Consider the following 22,546-nt stretch of genomic DNA (forward strand, 5'->3'; position numbering starts at 1 on the left):
GCTGAGAAGTGAGTGATCCAGGCTGTGTCAGGATGAGCCTTGTAGTTTCAGAGGCCAGATGTAATGAGCAGACTAGTAGGTGGGTTTTCCACTGATGGAGTGATTCACTCATCCATTCAAGAAGCATCTCTACTTATACACCAGGGGGGTGGGGAGGGTAGCAATCATGTAGCAACCACTCTATTTACTTATGAATTCACTCGTTCACGTGTCTGTCCATTCATTTATTATACTCTGCTTTGTTTGACCAAAAACATGGAAGGTAGTTTACCTGATCCACAAAATAAAGTTTAAAAGTTTATAAACAGAAGAATCTGTATCAAATTCAGCTGGCCCTCAGTATCTATAAGTTCTGCACCTGTGGGTTCAGATAAAAAATATTCTCAAAAAATTTCCAGAAAGTTTCAAAAAGCAAAACTTGAGTTTGCTATGGGGGCAACTATTTACATAGCATTTACATTAGTTCTTAATTTAGAGATGATTTAAAGTACATGGGAGAGTGTGTTTAGATTATCTGCAAATTCTGCAGTGTTTTATATAAGGGACTTGAGCATCCATGAATTTTCTTATGCACGGGGGTCCTGGAATCAATTCCTTGAAGATACCGAGGACAACTGCTATATTTTTGTGAAAATTGAAGCCCAGGGAAAGTTAATATCTGGATATGCAGGCCACAGTTCCACTCATTTGTTAAACTTGGCCTTCACGTTTAAGGAATAGGGCTTTCCTGGTGGTTCAGTGGCTAAGTATCTACCTGCCAATGCAGGGGACATGAGTTCAATCCCTGGGCTGGGAAGACTCCATAGGGCATGGAGCAGCTCAGCCTATGCACCACAGTGATGGAGCCTGAGCTCTAGAGCCCTCAAGCTGCAGTTGAAGTCTGCCCGCCCTGAAGCCCACGCTCTGCAACAAGAGAAGCCACCTCACCGAGGAACCCAAGCACCATAACTGGAGAAAGCTGATGTGCAGCAGCAAGGATCCAGCCCGGCCAAAATTCAGTTCAGTTCAGTTCAGTGGCTCAGCCGTGTACAACTCTTTGTGACCCCATGAACCGCAGCATGCCAGGCCCCCCTGTCCATCACCAACTCCCGGAGGTTACCCAAACTCATGTCCATTGAGTCGGTGATGCCATCTAACCATCTCATCCTCTGTTGTCCCCTTCTCTTCCTGCCTTCAATCTTTCTCAGCATCAGGGTCTTTTCAAATGAGTCAGCTCTTCACATCAGGTGGCCAAAATATTGGAGTTTCAGCTTCAGCATCAGTCCCTCCAATGAACACCCAGGACTTATCTCCTTTAGGATGGACTGGTTGGATCTCCTTGCAGTCCAAGAGGCTCTCAAGCAGCCAAAATTAACTCCCTGATTTTTAGGGTGTAAGGAAGAATTTCCAGAAAGAAAAGTGGAGAAGTGAACTGGTTATGAGAGTCCTGTCCCTTGACCCTGCTCCACTAAAGAGGAAACCCTGAATATTTGCTGTGGTGCTTGCCCCTTTGTATAAGAACCTATTCAAGAATCTGTTAGTGATAGGATATGGCCCCTCTTTTAGCGGATTAGAGTGTTTTCCTCTCCTGCATAAATGTACAAATTCGTTTTCAAATAAAAATTCACCCCCTAAGAAACCTGTGCCAAGGACTGGTCTTCATGGTGTATCTGGTTGGAGGAATCACAGTAGTTTTCAGGCAAGGTAGCAAAACCTTCCTCCAGCTCATCAGATTTTCCAAGAGCCTGAAAATACATTTACCAGGGCTTCCTGGCCAGAATCTCAGAGTATCTTGTGTGGTTTTAGTTTTTCTCTAAAAGGTTAAGATTTGAAGAACTGGGAGTGTTTGACCTCTCTAGGTGTCCCGTCCCACGGTGGGTGAGCTCTGATGGCCTCGCTTCCTGACACCAAACTGAAACCTGACATCCTCTAGCTCCTCACTTGTACCCACTGAACTTTCCCCTTTTCCATAAGACAAGCTTTGGGATCATGGAAGCCTGATCTTGGATAGGTACTGAGCGCCTCATCCTGGGAGGCATTCAAGTAGACGCTGGATGACCGCCTCGATGGCAAGATTGGATGAGAAGCCGCCCTTGGTGTTTTTTATTATTTTAGTTATTTGTTTTATTTTTGGGTGCCCTGGGTCTTCATTGCTGCAGGCGCTTTTTCTAGCTGGGGTGAGCAGCAGCTACTCTTTGGTTGTGCACGGGCTTCTCACTGCCGTGCCTTCTCTTGTGACAGAGCATGGGCTCGAGGGCGCACAGCCTCAGGAGTTGTGGCTCATGGATTCAGTAGTTGTGACTGAGCTTGGTTGGTTGGTTGGGCTTGGTTGCTCCTTGGCATGTAGAATCTTCCCAGACCAGGGATAGAACATGTGTCCCCTGCAGGTGGATTAACCACTGGACCACTAGGGAAGTCCTACGTCTTGGTATTTAATGGCCTCTCTATGCAGAACATGGGCTGCCAAGCGCGCTGATGGGCAAAATAATTCTGGGTTCCTTGTGATGCTAAGAAAATGAGTGGGTGGGGGATTGTTCACCTTGGACAAAATTTAATCTACTAAGAAATTTTACCTACAGGTAGCTCTGCTTGATTTCTTTAAACCTATTATCATTTAAGCCTACTGATTTCTTTAAACCTGTTCCCATTTAAACTTTACAAAAGAAGAAAAAAGTGATTGTGTGGAGTTGTTTTTCTGCTGCATGCTTGCTCCCTTGGAGTCTTCAGACATAAATGGATATTTAGCAGGGGATGAGGAGGGGGAAGCAAAGTGATAGAAGCTAATTTGTAAAAGCTGCTGAAGAAGGAAAATAAGGGCAAGCATGACTTTAAAATCTGGTTGCCCCACATGTGATTTTCCTTTTTGGTTTTGGTGATGGGAGGAGAAAATCCAAGTGGCTTTCTCTGACGTATAGGGACCAAATACTTGTTTGTTTGTTTTTCGTACCTGCTTTTATTTCCCATCCATTTTCCGTCCCTCCACACTGCCACTGCTGTTTGCTTTTTCTTATGACAGTAAAGTAAAAGTGCTAGTCACTTAGTCGTGTCCACCTCTTAGTGACTCCATGAAATGCAACCTGCCAGGCTCCTCTGTCTATGGGATTTCCTAGGCAAGAATACTGGAGTGGGTTGCCATTTTCTTCTCCAGGGGATTTTCTTGACTCAGGAATTGAACCAGATTTCCTACATTGCAGGCAGATCCTTTACCTGAATCTGAGCCACCAGAAAAGCCATTTTAACAGTAAACAGAATGCAAACAACTCCCTGCTCCTGAAGCCCAAAAGTGACTTAAAAGTTGGCCGTGAAGGGTATGGGCTTCCTAGGTGCCTCAGTGGTAAAGAATCTGCCTGCCAATACAAGGAGACGCAGGAGACGTGGGTTTGATCGCCGGGTCAGGAAGATCCCCTGGAGGAGGAAATGGCAACCCACTTCAGTATTCTTGCCTGGAGAATCCCACGGACAGCGTAGCCTGACGGGCTACAGTCGCAGAGTCGGACACGACTGAGTGACTGAGCACTCATGCACATGAGGGGTGTGGCCACCAGCAAGGTCTGGAATGGCTGCTTAAATCAGGCAAATCTTGCAGAGGCTTGTGAAGTCTCAAGCAGGGCTTGGCAAGCTGCAGCCCACCGGCTGTTCTTATAAATAAAGTTTTATTGGAACACAGCCATGACTATTTGTGTATCACCTTGGCTGGTTTCCAGCACCGCCGCAGAGTTGACTAGTTGCTGAAGCCCATATGGCCTGCAGAGTCTAAAACATTTACTATCTGGCCCTTGACAAGAAAAATTTGCCAACTCCTGGCAGGGAGCAATAGTTCTCAGCCTTGGCTCAGCATCAGGATCACCTTGGGAGCTTTAAAAATGCAGATGCCTGGGCCTGCCCCCAGGGATTCCAATTCAGGTAGTCTGGAGTAGAGCCCAGGCATCCAGATCCCCAGGTGATTGTCCTGTGTAGCCAGGGTGGAGCATCAGGAGTCTAGTCTCAATGGGGTTTTGTAAGATTAGTGAAAGGGAAAATGTTAGTTGCTCACTTGTGTCTGACTCTTTGCAACCTCATGGACTGTGGCCTGCCAGCCTCCTCTGTCCATAGAATTTCCCAGGCAAGAATACTGGAATGGGCTGCCATTCCCTTCTCCAGGGAATCTTCCCAACCCAGGAGTTGAATCTGGGTCTCCCGCATTGCAGGCAGATCCTATACTGTCCAAGCCGCCAGGGAAGCCGTTTGTCAGATTACAGAACTGGAATTTGCCATTCCATAGGGTTTCTACCCAGTGTCAATGATCTGACCTTGACCTCAGTGTCAGAGTGCAGTCCTTGAGCGCTGGACCATCATTGTTGTGGCAAAAGCGAGACCACGTAATGCCAAAATTCCTCCAGTGACCCCGGGAACTAAAAGTCCCGGAAGAAGGTTGAGGGTGGTCCATATTACTTTGAGGTAATACTTTGAGGTATACACACGTAAGCATGCACACACACACACGGGTATGCACAAGTGTGTACTTTTAAATGGTTTGTATATGTAGATAACTTTTGTCTGTTCTCAAGCACATGCATTGAAGCATTCACACACCATGGTGTGTGAAGCATTCCTATTTGTCACCTCGGCAGCCTCTCGACTCTCAGGCTAATAATTAACGTGAAGTGTTGGGGACACTTGCAGCTCCGGGAGAAGTTGACACTTGTCTTTCTTCATTGTCGTGTCCAGTGTTACCACTTCTGCTCAGAGTAGGAATTTAAATTCACACCAGTTTTCATTGGCAGGTGAAAGTTGTAAATGGGAATTTCAGGGTTGGTTCCGTCCCTGGCATTTTTTTTGGCGGCGCTGGGCTTTTCTCTAGTTGCGGCACACAGGCTTCTCCGTGCAGTGGCTTCTCTTGCTGCCCAACATGGGCTCTAGGGCACATGGGCTTCAGTAGTTGTGGCTCCCAGGCTCTCGAGCACAGGTTGAATTGTGGAATATGGTTTATGGCTGCTGCTAAGTCGCATCAGTTGTGTCCGACTCTTTGCGATCCTATAGACAGCAGCCCACCAGGCTCCTCTGTCCCTGGGATTCTCCAGGCAAGAACACTGGAGTGGGTTGCCATTTCCTCCTCCAATGCATGCATGCACGCTAAGTCACTTCAGTCGTGTCCGACTCTCTGCGACCCTATGGACAGCAGCCCACCAGGTTCCTCCATCCACAGGATTCTTTAGGCAAGAATACTGGAGTGGGTTGCCATTTCCTTCTCCACACTTGTGGAGTATAGGCTTAGTTGCTCTGGGGCATGTGGGATCTTTCCTGATCAGGGATTGAACCCGTGTCCCATGCATTGGCAAGCAGATTCTTATCCATTGTGTCACCAGGGAAGCCCCTGTCCCTGGCATTTAAAGCAAATATTAATCACCTTGCATTACACTGTCTTTGCCTCCCATGTGGCTCCCAGGGCTTTCTGCCCCTCCCAGCAGCTGTCCCCTCCCGCCCTGCTGTCCAAGGTACAACACCACGTCGACTGCCTAGAATGACCAGCTCCTCCTGGTTTGCCTTGGGCTTTGCTGGTCTTAGTGCTGTTGATCCCAGGTCCCCGGATCTCCCTCAGTCCAGGGCAAACCAGGATATCTGGTCACCCTAATTCTAGAAAATCACCCTGAATTCTAGAGGCCAATTCAGATGATTGGCCTTTGCATGGACATAAAAACATTGGCATTTGAAGGGTGAGTGTGGAGCTTTATTAAAGACAGGTGTGCTTCAAAATACAAATCAAGGTCATATGTATGAGTATTTTAATCTCCTTTTTTTAAAAAAATAGCTGAACCCAAGAAGTTAAGCTAATTCTTATTGCTAAGTTGTTTCAATCATGTCTGACTCTTTGCACCCCTATGGACTGTAGCCCACCAGGCTTCTCTGTCCATGGGATTCTCCAGGCAAAAATACTGGAGTGGGTTGCCATGCCCTCCTCCAGGGGAATCTTCCAGGGATCAAACCTGAGTCTCCTATGGCTCCTGCATTGCAGGCGGATTCTTTGCCACTGAGCCCATTAAACTCAGTTTGGGAGCAAAGCACCAGGTCAGCCTGTATTCTGCTGTGGAGCTCACCCAGGTATGAAACGGATTCTTCCTGAAGATTCTTCAATAAGATGTTTGCTTGGAAGGGGATCCGCCAGCCCAGAGAGGTGGCGTAGAGAGGGTGCTGGCTCATGCCACCAGGCTCGTCTCTTCCTCAGCTGTGCCCTCAAGATCTATGGCAGGTCATTTCCCCTTCTCCAAGACTCAGTTTCCCCATCTGCACTGGGAGCACCATTGCTTGCCTGTCAAGGTTGCTGTGAGAATTCAGTGATAGATGCAGAGTGTGTTTCACTGTACTTGGAAGAGGCTGCAGAAATGGTAGCCACAGGGGCGAGTTCAGGCCCCCAGGAGTCACTGTCTTCGTCGAGTGGGAAAAGAACATGTTCCCCTCTCCCTTCCCTTCCTTAACCTCTTCCCCCCACCCTCCAACTTGCTTTGTGGGCTCTGGCAAAGGAAGCCTGTGAGGATGGGGTCTGCATTCTTATTTTCCATGGTTGGGTGTAAGCATCAACCCTTTTGCTTCCTGGATAGGTGTGTAGTGTGTAAAGAATCTAAGGTGTCGGATATCACTTAAACCTCCGTCTCCTTTTCAGCTGAATGCGTCGGGGCAGTCTGCCTGGCTTGGTCGTGTCACCTGGTCTGCCCATCTGGGTGGGTGTCAAAATCATTTTTCCCAAGCTTGGTTTTTATGATGGGCTGGCGTCATCTATCGTAAATCAAGGTGGACCAAGGTTGAGCACTGAGGTTAGACAGAATCACTCACAGAAAAAGTTAGAGTGGGTTTATATTTTTATTTCAGTTACAGGCACCAGTCCTGCATATGTGTATATATATATATATATATATATACACACACACACACACATATAGCTTAAAACTTAATTTGGTGTGTAATTGGGACTAGCTCTTTGGAGCCCTGGGTTATGTGTTTTAGAGCAGCTGAGAAGCAGGGGCATGGAAGGGCAGGACGTGGTATGTTAATTGGTGGCCTCTGGGACCTGTGAGAGAATTGGATTTAAGTCCCTGGTTCGAATGAGCTTGGCAGTTTTATTGGGAGTCTCTCCGGGCGTAAACTGGGGAGACCACCGGTTTGAGCCAGCTGGAGCCGGGAGTTGCTGTTGGCTCTGATGCCCATCGGAGCGTCGCTGGCCACACCAGGGACCCAGGCGGTAGAGGAGCCAGAGAGACAGCAAGGGGGCCTCCACCCACTCAGCCGGCCACCCCCTGCATGCTGTTTGGTAGGAGTTGCAGGCTTCCTAGGCCTCTGGTCCCAAGAAGGGTTTTGCATTTTATTACCAAAGTCTCGATAAAAGGGCCCTGGGTCAGAGCTAACATTGGGGGAGGAAAAACAAAGGAAATTAAATGCAAAATTACCGCTGGTGTAAACCACACGGAGGCCTTGGCTTTACCGCCGCCAGAGCCGATGGGGGAAGGGGCCCCCAGCAGTCGGAACCGAAGGCTGCTGGCCTGGTATTCCTGAAGCCTGGCTCCTCTGCTGTTTGAAAAGAAATTGCCGTTTAATTTGTTTCTGAGTTTTATTTCTCAAGTGAACCAGCATGGGGCCATGTAATGAGGTTGTGTTTCTGGGAGGTGTTGAAAGATGGGGGAAGGAGTGAAACCACAGTGGGGTGGGGGCGCCCCTTCTAGGGGCGGCCGGGGGCTCCCGGGGGTCCTTGATGGGCAGGGGGGCAGGCCAGGGACCCTGAGAGCTGCCTTCTCTGTGTGATGTCCGTGGGGCAGCGGGTGCCCTTGTGTAGTCTGGTGGCAGTCCAGCTGAGAGAGAGAGAGGGACATGTCCGAATTCCAGGTTTAAGATCCCCAGCTGATGGAGAGAATTGGCACAACTGAAGGGAGCCAAGGTGGTGGTGGGGGAGTGGGGGTGGGCAGGGATGGTTCCTTAGAACGAGAAGGGGTCTGAGCCATGGAGGAAAAGAAGGATATTTGGCAAGGAAAGTGGGTTTCCCACCCAGTGGAGGAAATCAGCTCAGACCAAAATAGGATCGTGAATGAAAGTGCCTTAGGATGTCACTCATATGAGGCTGGACAAGAGGTTTCTGGACTTGTCTGCTATCGGAGGAACCCCTCGAGACTGTCACCAGTGGGGCTGTGACTTCCCCTGGAGCTGAGATGGCCCTCTGGACAGACCTGGGCTTTGCAGCAAACAAGGCCTGGGGTGTGGGACTGATGCATGCCAGGGTCCTGCCCACTGGCCTCCAACCCAACAGGAGTCAAGCTTGAAAAGCACAGGGCCTCCAGCCGCCTTGCCTGCCCCAGCCTGCTGGACAGAGAGGGGTGAGTGGGGCCTTCAGTGACCTTCCCACTCTGGGGACAGAGGGTCACCACTTGTCACGAGGGCAGCCACTCTCTGTCTCTGTAGAAAGCTGCCTGTGGGGTCTGTGTATGTGTCCCCGGGTGCTATGAATGATGCAAAGGGAGGAGTCTGTTCACTGAGTTCCTCTGCATTCCCAACAGACACAGACACACACACACACACACACACACGCATTATCATTTCACTTGGTCAGGGTATGGGGAATGGTGGTGGCATAGCCTCTGTTGTACAGAAAAGAAACTCAGTTTCAGAAGAGTTCAGCAGCTGCATTTGTTCAGCTCACATGCTGTGCCCAGCCCTGGGCGAGGGCTTTGAGCTCCTGGAGATGTGGCCACAACTCGCCCATCCCAGCCGCCTCCCTCCTCCCGCCCGGGCAGCGGTCCTGAAGCTGGAAACAAGGGCCCCAAGCTGCCCCCTCAGGATGGATGTCAAAGGATCAGCCTCCCCTGTGGGATTCCGGTCTGCGGTCTTCCTAGGTGAGCTCCAGTTCATCTCTCAGGCGTATCAGAGCAGCTGTATGAAATTAGTGACTTAAAGCATCATCAGGAAGAGCATTTTTGACAAAGCAGGAAAGGACTCTCGTTGCTGCTACTGTTGTAAACTTTATTGCACTTACCAATCAGGTCCAGCCTGCGAGCCCTATGCATGTCTCCATCTCAGAGTCTGGGGTGGTGCCCGTGACTCTGGCTCCAGAATGCCGGCTCTTTCTCCTCCACAGGAAACGTCTCATTGCTGTCTCTACTCTGCCCCAAGATGATCAAGGAATTGTGTCACTTGTCTCTTCCCAGGAAGGCCCCAGTTCTCCAGCTGTGTCCTGTCATCACCCCCGAGCTGATTCAATGCAGATGCCCAGGCCCCAGTCCCAGAGAGTGACCCAGTAGGTCTTGGCTCAGGTCCAGGAATTAGCATGTTGACTTTCACATGCTCTTGATATCAGGGATCCCTGAGCTGAGCTTTGACAAATACTGAGTCTTTAGGTGATTACGTTGCAATTGTGTACAAGAGCGCCCACGTGGATTAACTGAGCATGTGTATATGTGTGTGTGTGTGTAGTTTTAGGTGAACGGTCATTAAAAAGTCCATAGTGGTGATCCCTGGGTGTAATGAGAGTCCAAGAGGTTTGAGATCTATTTCTCTGTGCTTTCCTATATTGTTTTAATTTTTTTTAATATAATGGATATAATTTTCCTCAACAGGTAAAGTCATCAAGTCTTTCCCATGGCAGGGAAGAGCAGACTTTTTTATTTTTTGGAGGAAGTAGACCTGGGGGAAATGTGTGCAAGAAGGCCACGAGTGTAGATGAGTCTGCTTTAGTTCCCAGAGCCTGCATCCCTCTTTTCTGTGGCGTCCAACTCCTGAGCCTGCCATCGAGAAGGAAGGAATGTCACACCTCCTGTTTTCAAATGGCCTGTTCTTGGCAAAGCCGGGCCAAAGGCATGCCTGGGAATTTGGGACGGTGGGCTCGAGAGAGAAGGCTGAGCCAACCTCCTGTCCCTGTCTCTGGAGCCCCACCCTGCCTCTCCGCCCCGCTCTGCGCACGGGCACCCTGGCCGGCCAGGCAGAGCCGAGATGGCGATTTTACAGTGCTGTTACGACACTGTTGTTGTCCAGTAAACCCACACCGGGCCCCACAAACACTCCGCGAGAAGCCCAGACCCTTCTTGAGAAATGGTTTCCTACACCTTTACAACGTGATAGGTGCCGTGGAAAAAAGGGGCCGTTGGATTTATGGAAACTATATAAAGTTTATAGAGTCTTGGCAAGCCAGAAGGAGAAAAAGCCTGTGGGATGGGGGTGGGTACTTGGAAATGGAGAAGGCCCTGAAAGGGCGTCAGACCTCTGTGTCCAGACACCAGACGAAATGCCTTGAGGGCATGCGGTGGGGGGAGAGGGCGGCCCTTCTGGAACAGCTGTCGGGGGCGCCCTGCAGGCAGACCCCGTTTGGTCTTCAGGGCATCCCCGTGAGGGAGGCACAGTTACCCCCATCTTGCAGAGGTGTTCGGAAAGTTCTGACCTTGCCCAAGGGCACACAGCGGATGGTCTAAGGGCATGAGGCTCTCAGGTGGGCCTTCTGGGGCAGGCTCAGTTCTTGCTGTCCGTCTCCTGTGTGCTGAGTGGCGTGTCCTAGTCTCAGGCAGAGAAAATGTGGCCTCTGTGCCCTGTTCCGGGTCGGGGCCGTTTGCTATTGTGACTGAGCTTCTTGGTCCCCTGGTGTCTTCAGTCATCACCGTGCTGTCCTGTGGCTCCCTTTTGCTCTGAAAGTTGATTTGCGCCCGAATCACACACGGGCCTTGGCTGGAATGGAGTGAAGCCACCCAGAGGTTGGCTGTGGATCAGGGTGGGGCTAAAATGCTTTTTTTGCCTTTCGGGATCCCCTCCGTATCCCACTTCTATGGGGGATCCTCTTAGGGTCCCCAGAGGAGTCCTCCATGGAGTCTGAAATCGCCTCCTCCAAACCCGTCAGCCCGTGAAATATCTAATTCATTTTTCCTTGCTTATGTGCCTTGCGGCAGCCGTGTTTTCTCTCCTCCTTGGCTGTAATTCTTGGAGTGCAGATTCCATGAATGCTTAATTCTTCATCTGTGATTTTGCCCTCAGGGTTGGGCACGGTTCCCAGCAAGTAGTAATCACTGAATAAGTATCAGCTGGGAGGCTGGCTGGCTGGATGAATAGATGGATGAGTGGATGGATGGATGGCTGGCCTGGTGGGTGGGTGGGTGGATGGAGGGATGGATGGACAGACAGACTGATGGGTGGATGGGTGAATGGATGGACAGATAGGTGGGTGGGCGGGCAGAATGAGAAGCCATATATATAGACTAACAGACACCCACTTCCTCGTTTGCACCCTTCCGCACAGTTAAACCAACAGCCTACGCCTGGTTCTCTTAGGCTTTCACTGAATGCACTTCTGTTTCAGGAGACAGACTTTGCTCTCTCTGAAGCCATATGGAGAAACCAGCCTGAGTGTTTGAATGTGTGTGTAAATACTTTACAGTCCCCATAGACTTGTTTAAAGACAGGTGGGGGTGAGGGTATACACTGGGGCAGCCTTTTGGGAGGGCCATTTGGAAGTAGCTATTAAATTTTTAAATGTGCCTGCTACTAAGACCCAGCAGTTCCACTTGGAGTCGTCAAGCATAAGGAATATAGTCACACGTTTGATACCAGGGTGCTTGTGCCCGGGGCTGGTTATAGCCCTGCTCCACACAGTGAAAAACCAGAAACCGCCCCTGTTCATCCACAGTGAGACAGACACAAAACTATGGGAGACCCACACTATGGGAAAACCTGCAGCGGCAGAAAGCTCTCCCGTATTCTGGAAAGTTCTAGGACTCTGTAACTCATGGCCCTTCCTGCCTCATTGCCATCAGCTCCTTTTCCTTTCTCCCTCCCCTCTCCACCCACAAAACACAGTTTGCTGGAAGGAGATCTTTCAACCTGATGCTTGAAAGATTACAGAAAAGAAGGAACATGAGAGAGAAACAGTTATGTGTATAATTACTGTCTGCTGGCTCTTCAATTAAAAAAGATTGAAAGGCACAATATTAAAATTTGATTTATGGGCACCACTATCTACCTAATAATGAGGCTGGGAAGAAAAAAAGAACAGTCGTTAGAGAAAACTGTAGCCTTTATTTTTCCTCCGCCAGGAGATAAATTGCCTCTCATTTTCTTATTGCTAAAGAAATGTGAAATGGTTTTAAGCATATGTGATATGTTCTTCCAATATGTTGAAATCCAGAACTTAGTAATTTAGGAGTCATCTGGCTCCGACATTTCCAGGAAGCTTCCTGAGAGACGTAGCAGCTTCAGCAGCGGGGGCTGCTGCCACGGTCCACGGGGCTCCCAGACCCAGACTGAGGCTCAGGTACCACCGCTGGTCACAGACTCCCTCCAGTTCCCGGGGCATCAAGCTGGCTGATGCCACGGAACCCGGGAGAGAATGGGAAAAGCGCCGACTCTAGTTCCAAGTCCCAGTGTTGTGGCCTGTTCGTTCTCTGATTCTTGGTTTCTTCGTTTGTAAAATGGGAACAATACCCTACTGATTGCTTGATGCTGGCAAGTGCCCTGGTTTTCCCACCTTGAAGGTATAATAGTCCCTCCCTGAGAGGGTTGTAGGAAGGATTAAGTCAGTGAATCTGTGTAAAGTGCATAGTTGGGTACCTGCCGTGTAGCAAGTGCTCAGTAAATATTTTTTACAGTTGTCGTCATCACCACTGCAGATGCCTTTGTCGTAGTTTTTGGAAGTTGGAATTCAAACCCAAGTCTTCCATTTCTAGGGCGCTGGCTGATGAGGGGTGGATACACAGATGCTTGGCTCTGTCTCTCTCCAGCTGATGCCCAAGGCCAGTCAGGGTACTGCTCTGAGCCCCCTGTTGTTTCTCTCTAAGATAGGAGTTTCCAGTTTGCAAGTTGATGGTGTCAGATTTAAAGATTATTGGAAACAAAGTGTCCAGGACACAATTAGTTCTGGGCAGACAGATGGTAATAATCTTTGAAAAGGAAAGATCTTTCCTTGAAACCTATTTTGTGGTGGGGGACGGGTGGAAATGCTTTCCCCCCGGGAGGAGAGATCTGTGTCCAGTTGGCGCCCTCCCACCTCACTGGGGCTATGCAGAACTCCCCTGCCCCAGGAGTAGGGAGGGGAGGGTGCAAAGTATTCCCTGGCTCTAAAAGTAATAGCTGCAAAGAAAAAAAAAAAAAGAACAGCCACCGGGCCAGGAACTGTGTTGAGTTTCACCTGCAGGGTCACAGGTCAGTCTCAGGGCAGCGTGGTGGTAAGCTGGCCTTATCTTCAGGGGGCAGATCAGATATGGGGACAGGTAACTGGCCCAAGGACGCAAAGCTGGAGGTGACTGGGCTGAGAGTCCAAGCCAGGACTGTCAAATTCTTTCTGCCACATATTGCCAAACTCCCTCCCGGTTCCTAGTCCCTGACCTCCCCTCCTCTCCTGCATCCCAGCTCTTCTGACCCATTTCTGCCGCCTGGAAGGTGTGTGGCGCCATCACCCGGTGCTTGACATTTGTATCTTCCCACCAGCACTTGTGCTGGAGAGTCAGACGCCCCAACGCTCATGTTAGCTTGTGCCGACCATTTTGTTCTGTGAGTCTGAATATGTGGGTGTTTTTAATCTGTTAAAGGTGCTTGGGGTTGGGTTGGAGAAAATGGATTCTAGATGCTGCCAACGCCTTGCCAACCCCGTTCCGGGAAGGTTTCCATACCAATGGACTTCCGGGCTCTCCGCCCTGCAGAGATTCCATAGACTCTCCCCCTTGGGAAGAGGAGGGCAGGATTTTGCACGTATTTCTTTTCACCCAGCTAATGGCATCTCTTTATTTTCAGTTGAGAGGGAGAATGTGCAGAAGCGAACTTTTACTCGATGGATAAATCTCCATCTGGAGAAGGTAAGCAAGGCGCTTGGGTTGTTAAGTGGTCGATGCTTGCGTAACTGGGGGCACAGTTCAGTAGAGCAGTGAAGAATGTGTTCTTGCTGTGTAGGTGTTTTTCATTCATTTAAACGTTTGTTGAGTGCATTCTCATTGCCAAGAATCAAGTTCAGTGCTGGGAACAATCTCCTGGACAGAGGAGCCTGGTGGAGCCCGGCAGGCTACAGTCCATAGGGTCACAAAGAGTCGGACACAACTGAAGCAACTTAGCACTCACGCACACTTGGAACACAAAGACACGTAAGACATGAGGTTCTGGCCTTGTGAGGTTATCGGCCTCGCTGGGGAAGGAGAGGGTCCATGTTTAAATGGGAATCGAGCAGAAGTCAGGAAACATTCATTGTTGAATAACCCAAACGTGGGATTGAGGGGGGAATCTTGACTTCTAGTCTGTAGAGGTCAGGGAGGCTCTCATTAAGACCCATGTATAGGTATTTGGGTTGATTTAAGCAAGAACTCCTGACACTTTTTAACCAAGCCAGATTGCCTGGTTCATCACGTATCGATCAGCAGTGTTATCTGCTCGTTTTGGTACATCGGGCACTCAACTCCTCTAATCCTCAAGACAGCCTTCCTCACCTCCCACCCCCATGCTGTTCCAGAAGCCTGGAGACGTTGAATTGAGTCCCTGTAATCCCACAGCTCTGGGAGAAGAAAACTCTTCCTTTGGCTTCCCTTGCATATTCAATTTGGTGACCTCTCTTCTTCCTGGGCCCCCCACTTTATTTTTGCTAACGTTCTCTGGCCAAGCAACGTCCAACTGCATTTTGTCTGCCAGCCTCTCAGGCACACAAGCCCTAAAACAAAAGCGTCTGAACCAGACAGAAGGATGAGTAGTGGAGGAGGGGCGGGATGTGAAATGGATGAATGAACCGTTCAGAGGCACAGAAACCCAAACCCTCCTCGGCACTAGCTTAGCCTCTGGGCGGGGACATTCTAAATTGTCCCGGGGCTGGGGAAGGACAGATTCTTTTTCTCGTTTACAAGAAAGCTGATTTATGAGGATTCATTTTACTCACTTTGCTTCTTCTTAAATTCCACGATCTGGTTCTCCCAATAGACCCAACCTAACCAGTAGTCTTGTGTGTTTCAAAGCTGGCGGTGGTACTCAAGGATTCCTCTTCCGTGACGTTTCTTTTTTCTTCTCCTCTTCAGAGGCACAAGAAAATATCGATTGCCCTCAAGAGTTCGCCCCAAAGAAAGGTTCATAGAGGAAAATCACTAAAATGATTAGAAAGCAGAGAAAATAAATGTGGCATTTTAGGAAGTGGCGCTCTTGACCGACATTCTAATTCACGTAGTGTGAGCTTTAGGCCTATAGTATTTCCCCAGTAGCTGCCTGACCACCCACACCTCTGCTCCCCACCTACAGAATGGGCTCCACTCAGCCCAGGAGGCTCCTCAAATCTCCAGGGCGAAAACTCTCCACATCATGGGTGAAGCATTATAAATCACTTGCCCGCTGTTTTGGCTATTGGTACATATTCGGCAGAACTCATAAAGTGAAGTGTTATTTTTGGGAAAAAAGGAAAACTGTTCCCAAAACCTGAGTTCCCTGAACTCCTAAATTAATGCCTGATGTGTGTCAGGGTAACTGGAAATTCCTCCTGGTGGACGGAGCTTAGCCAGGGCGTATTTCTTTCTTCCCTTTTATAAATTAAAAAATAAATACAGAAAAGCATGGAGGGGTAACAGAGCAAATACTCATACACCAACTCAACCCCCAAACGAATCTCCGTTAGCCTTGATCACATCCAGAATTTTCTCTCCGGCCACGTTTCTGCCCCTATTTCAAGACAGGTGGGTAGCACCCACTCTGAAGATAAATCAGACAGCACTTGAAACTGATGCCTAACACACAGGGCAAAATTCACAGCCGTGTTTCCAACCTTGAGACTTTCAAGAACAACCTTTCATGTAAAGGAAACCAAGGAACTCCTCAGGGAAGTGGGCTTAGCTGCAATTTGAAGGCTGTCAGAAATATTTACGGACTCTCTGGCTTCTGGAAAAAATCCTTAATTTACCAAAGGAGTTAGATCATGAAGAAACCCCTGGGGGTGCTGTTTACTTGGCCATACCGATCTCATGAAGCCCACAGAACGTCTGGAACCCTGAGGAGTGTTTTCACTGGAGTGGGTTCAATTTCTCCTCCTGCCATCATGCAGATGGCTGCCGGCCAAGGCCCGGCTTGCCGCTCCTGGGCTGGGGACTCTTACAGACAGTCAGTGGGAATGACCCTCCTGGTTCAGCTCCAAGGCATGGCTCGGCCACAGTTGGGGCTGGTAACTGGAAATGCTGTGAGTCCATCTATCAGGGGCTGTTTTTGTTCGGGTCTTGTGCCATTTCTGCCCGCATTAGCAGGAATAACGTTCCCCTATGAGTCTTGGTAACCTGATGCCATCGTGCTCCATGTAGAATGTTCCTGAGGAGCAGCGGGAAGTTTGCAAAGAAAATAATTTGCCTCTGGGTTCAAAGTCGCTCTTGCCCTTGAAGCAGAACCCTCTTCTTGCACCTGTGGGTGGAATTGCCCTGTGTTTTGACTACCCAGGGGTGTGGGTGGGGGGTTCGTATAAGAGGTCAGGAAATGCCACCTTCCTGAATAGAAAAAGGAAACACAGGCCCTCCAAGGCTTTCACGTGGTGGGAGTTCCCTGAGGAAAGGGTGCCCGGGCCACAGCTCCAAAAGATCTCCCGCTCTCTGGCTGGTGACAGCAGCCACCCCCTGCCCCCACCCCATTAATCCCATCTCCAATGGGAAGCCCCCCTTCCTTGTACCCAAAAGCAGAGGGAGTGAGTACCTAGCTGAAATGTTCTAATCTTCCAAAGATTCCAAAACCAAAAAGTAAATAGAATCCATGCTGGTTGTTGTTGTTGTTTAGTTGCTAAGTTGTGTCCAACACTCCATGACCCCGTGGACTGTAGCCCGCCAGACTCCTCTGTCCGTGGGATTTCCCAGGCAAGAATACTGGAGTGGGTTGCCATTTCCTCCTCCAGGGATCTTCCCAACCCGGGCATTGAACCTGCGTCTCTTGCATTGCAGGTGGATTCTTTACCACTGAACCACCGGGGGGCTCCATTCATGCTAGCAGGGCGGGAGGGAGGTGGTAATTAAAAATGCAGGTTCCTGGCTCCTGGTCCCCAAGATTCAGTAAGTGAAGAAAGCTGATCGCCGAAGAATTGATGCTTTTGAACTGTGGTGCTGGAGAAGACTCTTGAGAGTCCCTTGGACAGCAAGGAGATCCAACCAGTCCATTCTAAAGGAGATCAATCCTGGGTGTTCATTGGAAGGACTGATGCTAAAGCTGAAACTCCAATACTTTGGCCACCTCATGCGACGCGTTGACTCACTGGAAAAGACTCTGATGCTGGGAGGGATTGGGGGTGGGAGGAGACGGGGACGACAGAGAATGAGATGGCTGGATGGCATCACCGACTCTGTGGACATGAGTTTGAGTGAATTCCGGGAGTTGGTGATGGACAGGGAAGCCTGGCGTGCTGCGATTCATGGGGTTGCAAAGAGTCGGTCACGACTGAGTGACTGAACTGAACTGAACCATCCTGCATTAAAATTTTTATCAAGTTTGTTTAGTCAACAGAAGCCTTTCTATAATCATAGTCTTACCTGGAATGCTAAACAAAAGCCAATAAGAGCTGATGGCAGAGAAATGTAGTGGGTTAGTCTCCTTTTGGAACCCCCGCCCCCCAAATTTAGGGGTCCCTGAAGCTGCTGTGCTGAAGCCTAGGGTTCCAGGGAGCATGGTTTGCAAAGCCCTGTTCTGGGACAGCTGACCAACAGGTTCCTGCTGGCCCCACGGACCCCAGGCCACACCTAACCAAGCTCTGGGTGGACAGGACACAGTGTCCCTCAGACCTCCCCAGGTCAGAGAGGAAAGCAGAGGGCTTCTGGCTTTTTCCACCCAGAGCCTCCTCGGGGGCTCCCCAGCGCAACCCCTGCCTATGCAGCGCCATCTCCAGGGAGAGAGGGTGACTTCCTCCTCAGATGCCTGTAGGCAGCTCTGGATGGTGCAGGTTTTTTCTCCAGGTCACTGATCAGCTTGCTTTCTTTCCCCCTCTTCCGCAGTGCAACCCACCGCTAGAAGTTAAAGATTTGTTCGTCGATATACAAGATGGCAAAATCCTAATGGCTTTGTTAGAAGTCCTGTCTGGGCGGAATCTGGTACGTATGTTCCAGAAGGGTTGGGAAGAGGTAAAAATTAAAGGAAAACACTGCCTGTAGTTCTTTTCTGTACAGTTCTCTGTGTCTGTACATATATCTGGCCATCCGTAAGTTCCTATGATGGGAAACTTGGGAGGGCGACATTCCTTTCTCAGTGACTAAGACTGATATAATCATGTATACCTAAGCAAATACACCTTAGCAAGTAAATAAATGCCCCATGTTTTCTGTGAGTCCAAAGTTGAAGATTTTAACTGGATCAAGAGTGTTTAGCTGACCAGCCATTCAGTTAATTAGAATGAGAGCTAAGATTCAGGAATATGGACAAGAAAGACCAAATTCTATAAATTCACCCCACGGCTAAAGCTAGATACACAGAATTCTAGAACTTTCTCGTGAGTATGGCTGAAACTGAATTGAACCAGCTGGTCTTGAGGTTCATTCCAATTTGGATCTTTGCCAAAGCGCTCCACGTTGCCTTGTCTGATGTGTGCGAGTCAGTCCTCTCGCCCGATTCACCGTGCAGTGCTTAGTAGCTTCGGCACTGTTGGCGTTTTGTTTTGTTTTATGTTTAATTTATTGATTTGGTTGATTGCACTGAGTCCTCATTGCTGCACGCAGGCTTTCTCTCGTTGTGGTATTCGGGCTTCTGACTGCTGTGGCTTCTTTTATTGTGGAGCACAGGCTCCAGGGCACGTAGGCTTCAGTAGTTGCAGCTCATGGGTTCTAGAGCATGGGCTCAGTGGTTGTGGGCATGGACTTAGTTGCTGCGAGGCATGTGGAATCCTGCCGGACCAGGGATTGAACCCATGTCCCCTGCATTGGCTGACCTGGTCATTGCCGGATGTGTAACAGCATCCTTGGCCTCTATCCACTGGATACCAGTAGCACCACAGGTGTGACAACCAAAATTGTTCCCAGGCACTGCCAGATATTCCTTGTTGGGGAGGGAGGGGGCGTCCAATGATCTGGTTAGAGTACCAGAGGCGTCAGTTTTGAGAAACGGGCTCTAGAGTCCAGTGTTTGATTGGCCCACATGACCCTGTGTGGCTGATATTAAAGTGTCTCTGTAGAGTTCCCACTCTACCTAACCACAGTTCAGCCCGTGCAGACCTCTCTGAGTTTGCTCTTAACTCTGGGTTTAAAGTCAAGAGCTCTGACTTCAGTTCTCAGCTCTAAGGTAGCTGTAGTCTTACCCAACCCCTCACCCCTTTCTTGCCTTTCTTTTCCCAGTAGCCACCCCCAGGGGGGCTGTGCCAGGTGACATGAATTCTCATGACCCACTGTGGTAGAAAGAACACTTGGTTTCTTGACAGATCTCACTGTGGGCTGGCAGCATAGTCCTCAAAAGGCTTCCTGAAAAAGCATGTTCTTCTAGTCCCTGGTTCTGTGTTGCCAGCAGCCCAGGCTCCCACTTAGTTGCCTGGGCACTGATCGAGAGCTGCTATAGCCTCGGTGGGAGGGGAGGCTCTGCTGGGAGTGTTTGAGCCGGGAGTCCAGCAGAGAATAGCCAAGACCTCACCCGTGAGCTCACCTGGCAGTTCACACTGTGTGCAAGGGATACCCAGTGGCTTGCCTGTTAGTGTGAAGCAGTCACCCCAAGGAGCGGGGGCGGGCTTCCGTTTCAGGATGAGTTTCCTCTGCCGGTGCGCCTAGCATGTGCAGCGAGCATTGTCCGAGTTTTTGCTTCTGCAAGCCCCTTTCTCTCCTCCTCTTTGGGTTTCTCTGCATCTCTCTGTGTCTGTCTCCCTCTATGTCTCTGGCGTGGGATACATGTCCACCAAGCCCTTGGCCAGGAAACAGAAACATCTGTGGCCGCCGGGGAGGGTTTGCCGGATGATTTAGCAGCTGTGGGTGACGCTCCCGACTGATGCTCTCCGCCTTGACAAACAGCATCAGCGCAGAGAGGAGAGCATGTCACCGACGGTCTCTGCGGGAGGGAGGCGTATCAAAAGCCAGGAGCTGGGTCAGAGAGGGAAATTTGACAAATCTGCCCCCTGTTCAACCCCCGGGTTCCCCTCCCTCACCAGCTCGAGTGAGTTTGGTCCCAGGAACCATAAATAAGGCGACCCTTGGGGGCCCCTGAGACTACGGTTGTGTGTCCCGGGGCCCCATGCATGGGTTTGGATGTGGTCCATGCGGGCTCTGCTGTGAGCCCCATCCTTCTGTTGAGATTCATGTGAAAAATGTAAAGAAAAAGACAAGCGCGTCTAATGGCACCGCTGGGACCCGAGTGCCTGTCTGGGCTTAACTGCTTGTGTTGTCCTGTTTTGTGTTACAGCTGCACGAGTACAAATCCTCATCCCATCGTATTTTTCGGTTAAACAACATAGCGAAAGCACTTAAGTTTTTGGAAGATAGCAATGTAAGTATCTGAAGCACATCTTGTTCACAGAGCCTTCCTGAGACAAAAAAAGACATGATTTGAAGTCTAGTGCTAGTCACCAGAGACGCGGGCAAAGGGGTCCCTGCTAAGACGGTCAGATGGAACAAGTTGAAATGTTAACGGAGCTCCATCAGTCGAGATACAGCTAATCCATCAGCGAGATGCAGTCCCTGATTCCCTGCCCACCTGCCCCTCCAGCTCCATCAGGATGAAAACTCCTGTGGATGTCTGGGCGTGGGAAGGGCGGAAATGCCGAGTGGCTCTCAGATGTTCAGAATTTAGTTGACATTTTCCTTTTCACTTTGGGGGATAAGAGTACAGTGAAAAGCCAGTGCTCTGTGACTACCTAGTGGGGTGGGATGGGGCGGGAGGTGGGGGCGTGGTTCAAGAGGGAGGGAACATATGTATACCTATGTCGGATTCAGGTTGATGTATGGCAGAAACCATCACGATATGGTAAAGCAATTACCCTGGAATTTTACAAAGAGGACAGTGAGCATGTCCGGGTGTAAAACTTATTCTTAGCGCTCAGAATATGGCAGAAGCAAGGAAGAGAAGGGGGCTAACTGAGCCAGAGGAAAACCATGCAATTTTGTCCTCTTTGATAGAACTTTCCAGACTTAAATTAGCCTTTTTTGTGTGTTTTGAACTCTGCTTCGTGTCCTTCAAAAATGGGAGGGAATGGCCCCAGAGAGATAAAATTTCCAAAGTTCCCCTTTCATTAAGTTTCATCAGTTACTCTGAGTGAAAAGCCCTCAGCTCGCCTGACATGTCAGCATGTACAGTCAAACGTCATCACAAAGTGCTATTCGTTTGGCGTTCCTGGGTCATAAGGGGATCTAATCTGGTCTGATTTAAGCAGCAAAGGGATGCATTGAAAGGATGCCAAGAAGTCACAGGATGACTTCAAAGCCTGGGGAATCGGGGATGGAGCCCAAGACTGCTAAATGCCAGGACCGCTGCAGAGCCCCACCCCCTCTGAACGCAAGGACCCACATTTACACGACTGTCACTACCCTGTCCCTCTGCCCCCACTTCCACAGCCCCTGGAAGTAATTAATTCTCAGCATCACTCATTCAAGGCCTGGGCTGATAAGCCTGCATCCTCACCCATGTCCTGGCTGCCAAGTGCGAAGAAAAGCGGTTTTGGCTTTTGAAGAGGGAGGTGGGCTCTGCCTCCCATACTGTGGAGAAAAACCTGACCTAGGAGGCGGTTCAGATGGTGGTGACCAAAGGGCATGGCCCAGTTCACAGACCATCATTCATAATAGCCCAAAGGTGGGAGCAACCCGGATGCCCATCCATGGACAAACGGATGAACAAAGTATGGTCTGTCCATGCAGTGGAATATTATTCCACCAGGAGAAAGAATGGAATGTTGATACAAGCTACAGTGTGGATGAAACTTGAAAACATTATGAAAGATGTGGGACCCAAAAGACCACTGCTTCTAGAACATTCCTGTGATACGTTCGGCACAGGGAAATCTCTTGAGTCAGAAGACAGATAAGTGTTTGCTCAAGGTTGAGAGGAATTGGGAGATTATACAGGTGACAGTTAAAAGGTACAAGGTTACTTTTTGAGGTGACGAAAGTGCACTAAAATTATGGTAACGCTAAAAACCGTGGAATTGTGTGCTTTAAATGGGTGAATTGGTTCAGTTCAGTTCAGTTGCTCAGTCATGTCCAACTCTTTGCGACCCCGTGGACTACAGCATGCCAGGCTTCCCTGTCCATCACCAAATCCAACTTCCCTGTCCAACACCAGCTATGGTTTTGCCAGTGGTCATGGATGGATGTCAGAGTTGGACCATAAAGAAAGCTGAGCACCAAAGAATTGATGCTTTTGAACTGTGGTGTTGGAGAAGACTCTTGAGAGTCCTTTGGACTGCAAGGAGATCAAACCGGTCAATCTTAAAGGAAATCAGCCCTGAATATTCATTGGAAGGACTGATGCTGAAGCTGAAGCTTCAATACTTGGGCCACCTGATGTGAAGAACTGACTCATTGGAAAAGACCCTGATGCTGGGTAAGGTTGAAGGCAGGAGGAGAAGGGGATGACAGAGGATGAGATGGTTGGATGGCATTACCAACTGGATGGACATGAGTTTTAGCAAGCTCCAGGAGTTGGTGATGGACAGGGAGGCCTGGCGTTCTGCAGTGCATGAGGTCACAAAGAG

General features: G+C 49.5%; 1 protein-coding gene across 6 annotated transcripts in view; it reads left to right on the forward strand.

Annotated features, from left to right (window-relative positions):
• CLMN (calmin) overlaps positions 1 to 22,546 on the forward strand; it is a 132,935-nt gene that overhangs the window by 71,989 nt on the left and 38,400 nt on the right. For 3 of the 6 annotated variants that reach the window (XM_088829872.1, XM_055418472.2, XM_055418473.2), the window contains exons 2-4: positions 13,702 to 13,763; positions 17,886 to 17,981; positions 20,263 to 20,346. In XM_088829872.1, the coding sequence (XP_088685998.1) occupies positions 13,702 to 13,763; positions 17,886 to 17,981; positions 20,263 to 20,346 (242 nt within the window). Of the gene's footprint in view, positions 1 to 11,178; positions 13,764 to 17,885; positions 17,982 to 20,262; positions 20,347 to 22,546 lie in introns of those variants that run through there. The other 3 variants (XM_055418470.2, XM_055418469.2, XM_055418471.2) reach the window with 2 other exon arrangements.

Source organism: Moschus berezovskii, chromosome 21, assembly GCF_049115385.1.
Source record: "Moschus berezovskii isolate FMDL1 chromosome 21, NW_MosBer_1.0, whole genome shotgun sequence".
Lineage (NCBI taxonomy): Eukaryota > Metazoa > Chordata > Mammalia > Artiodactyla > Moschidae > Moschus > Moschus berezovskii.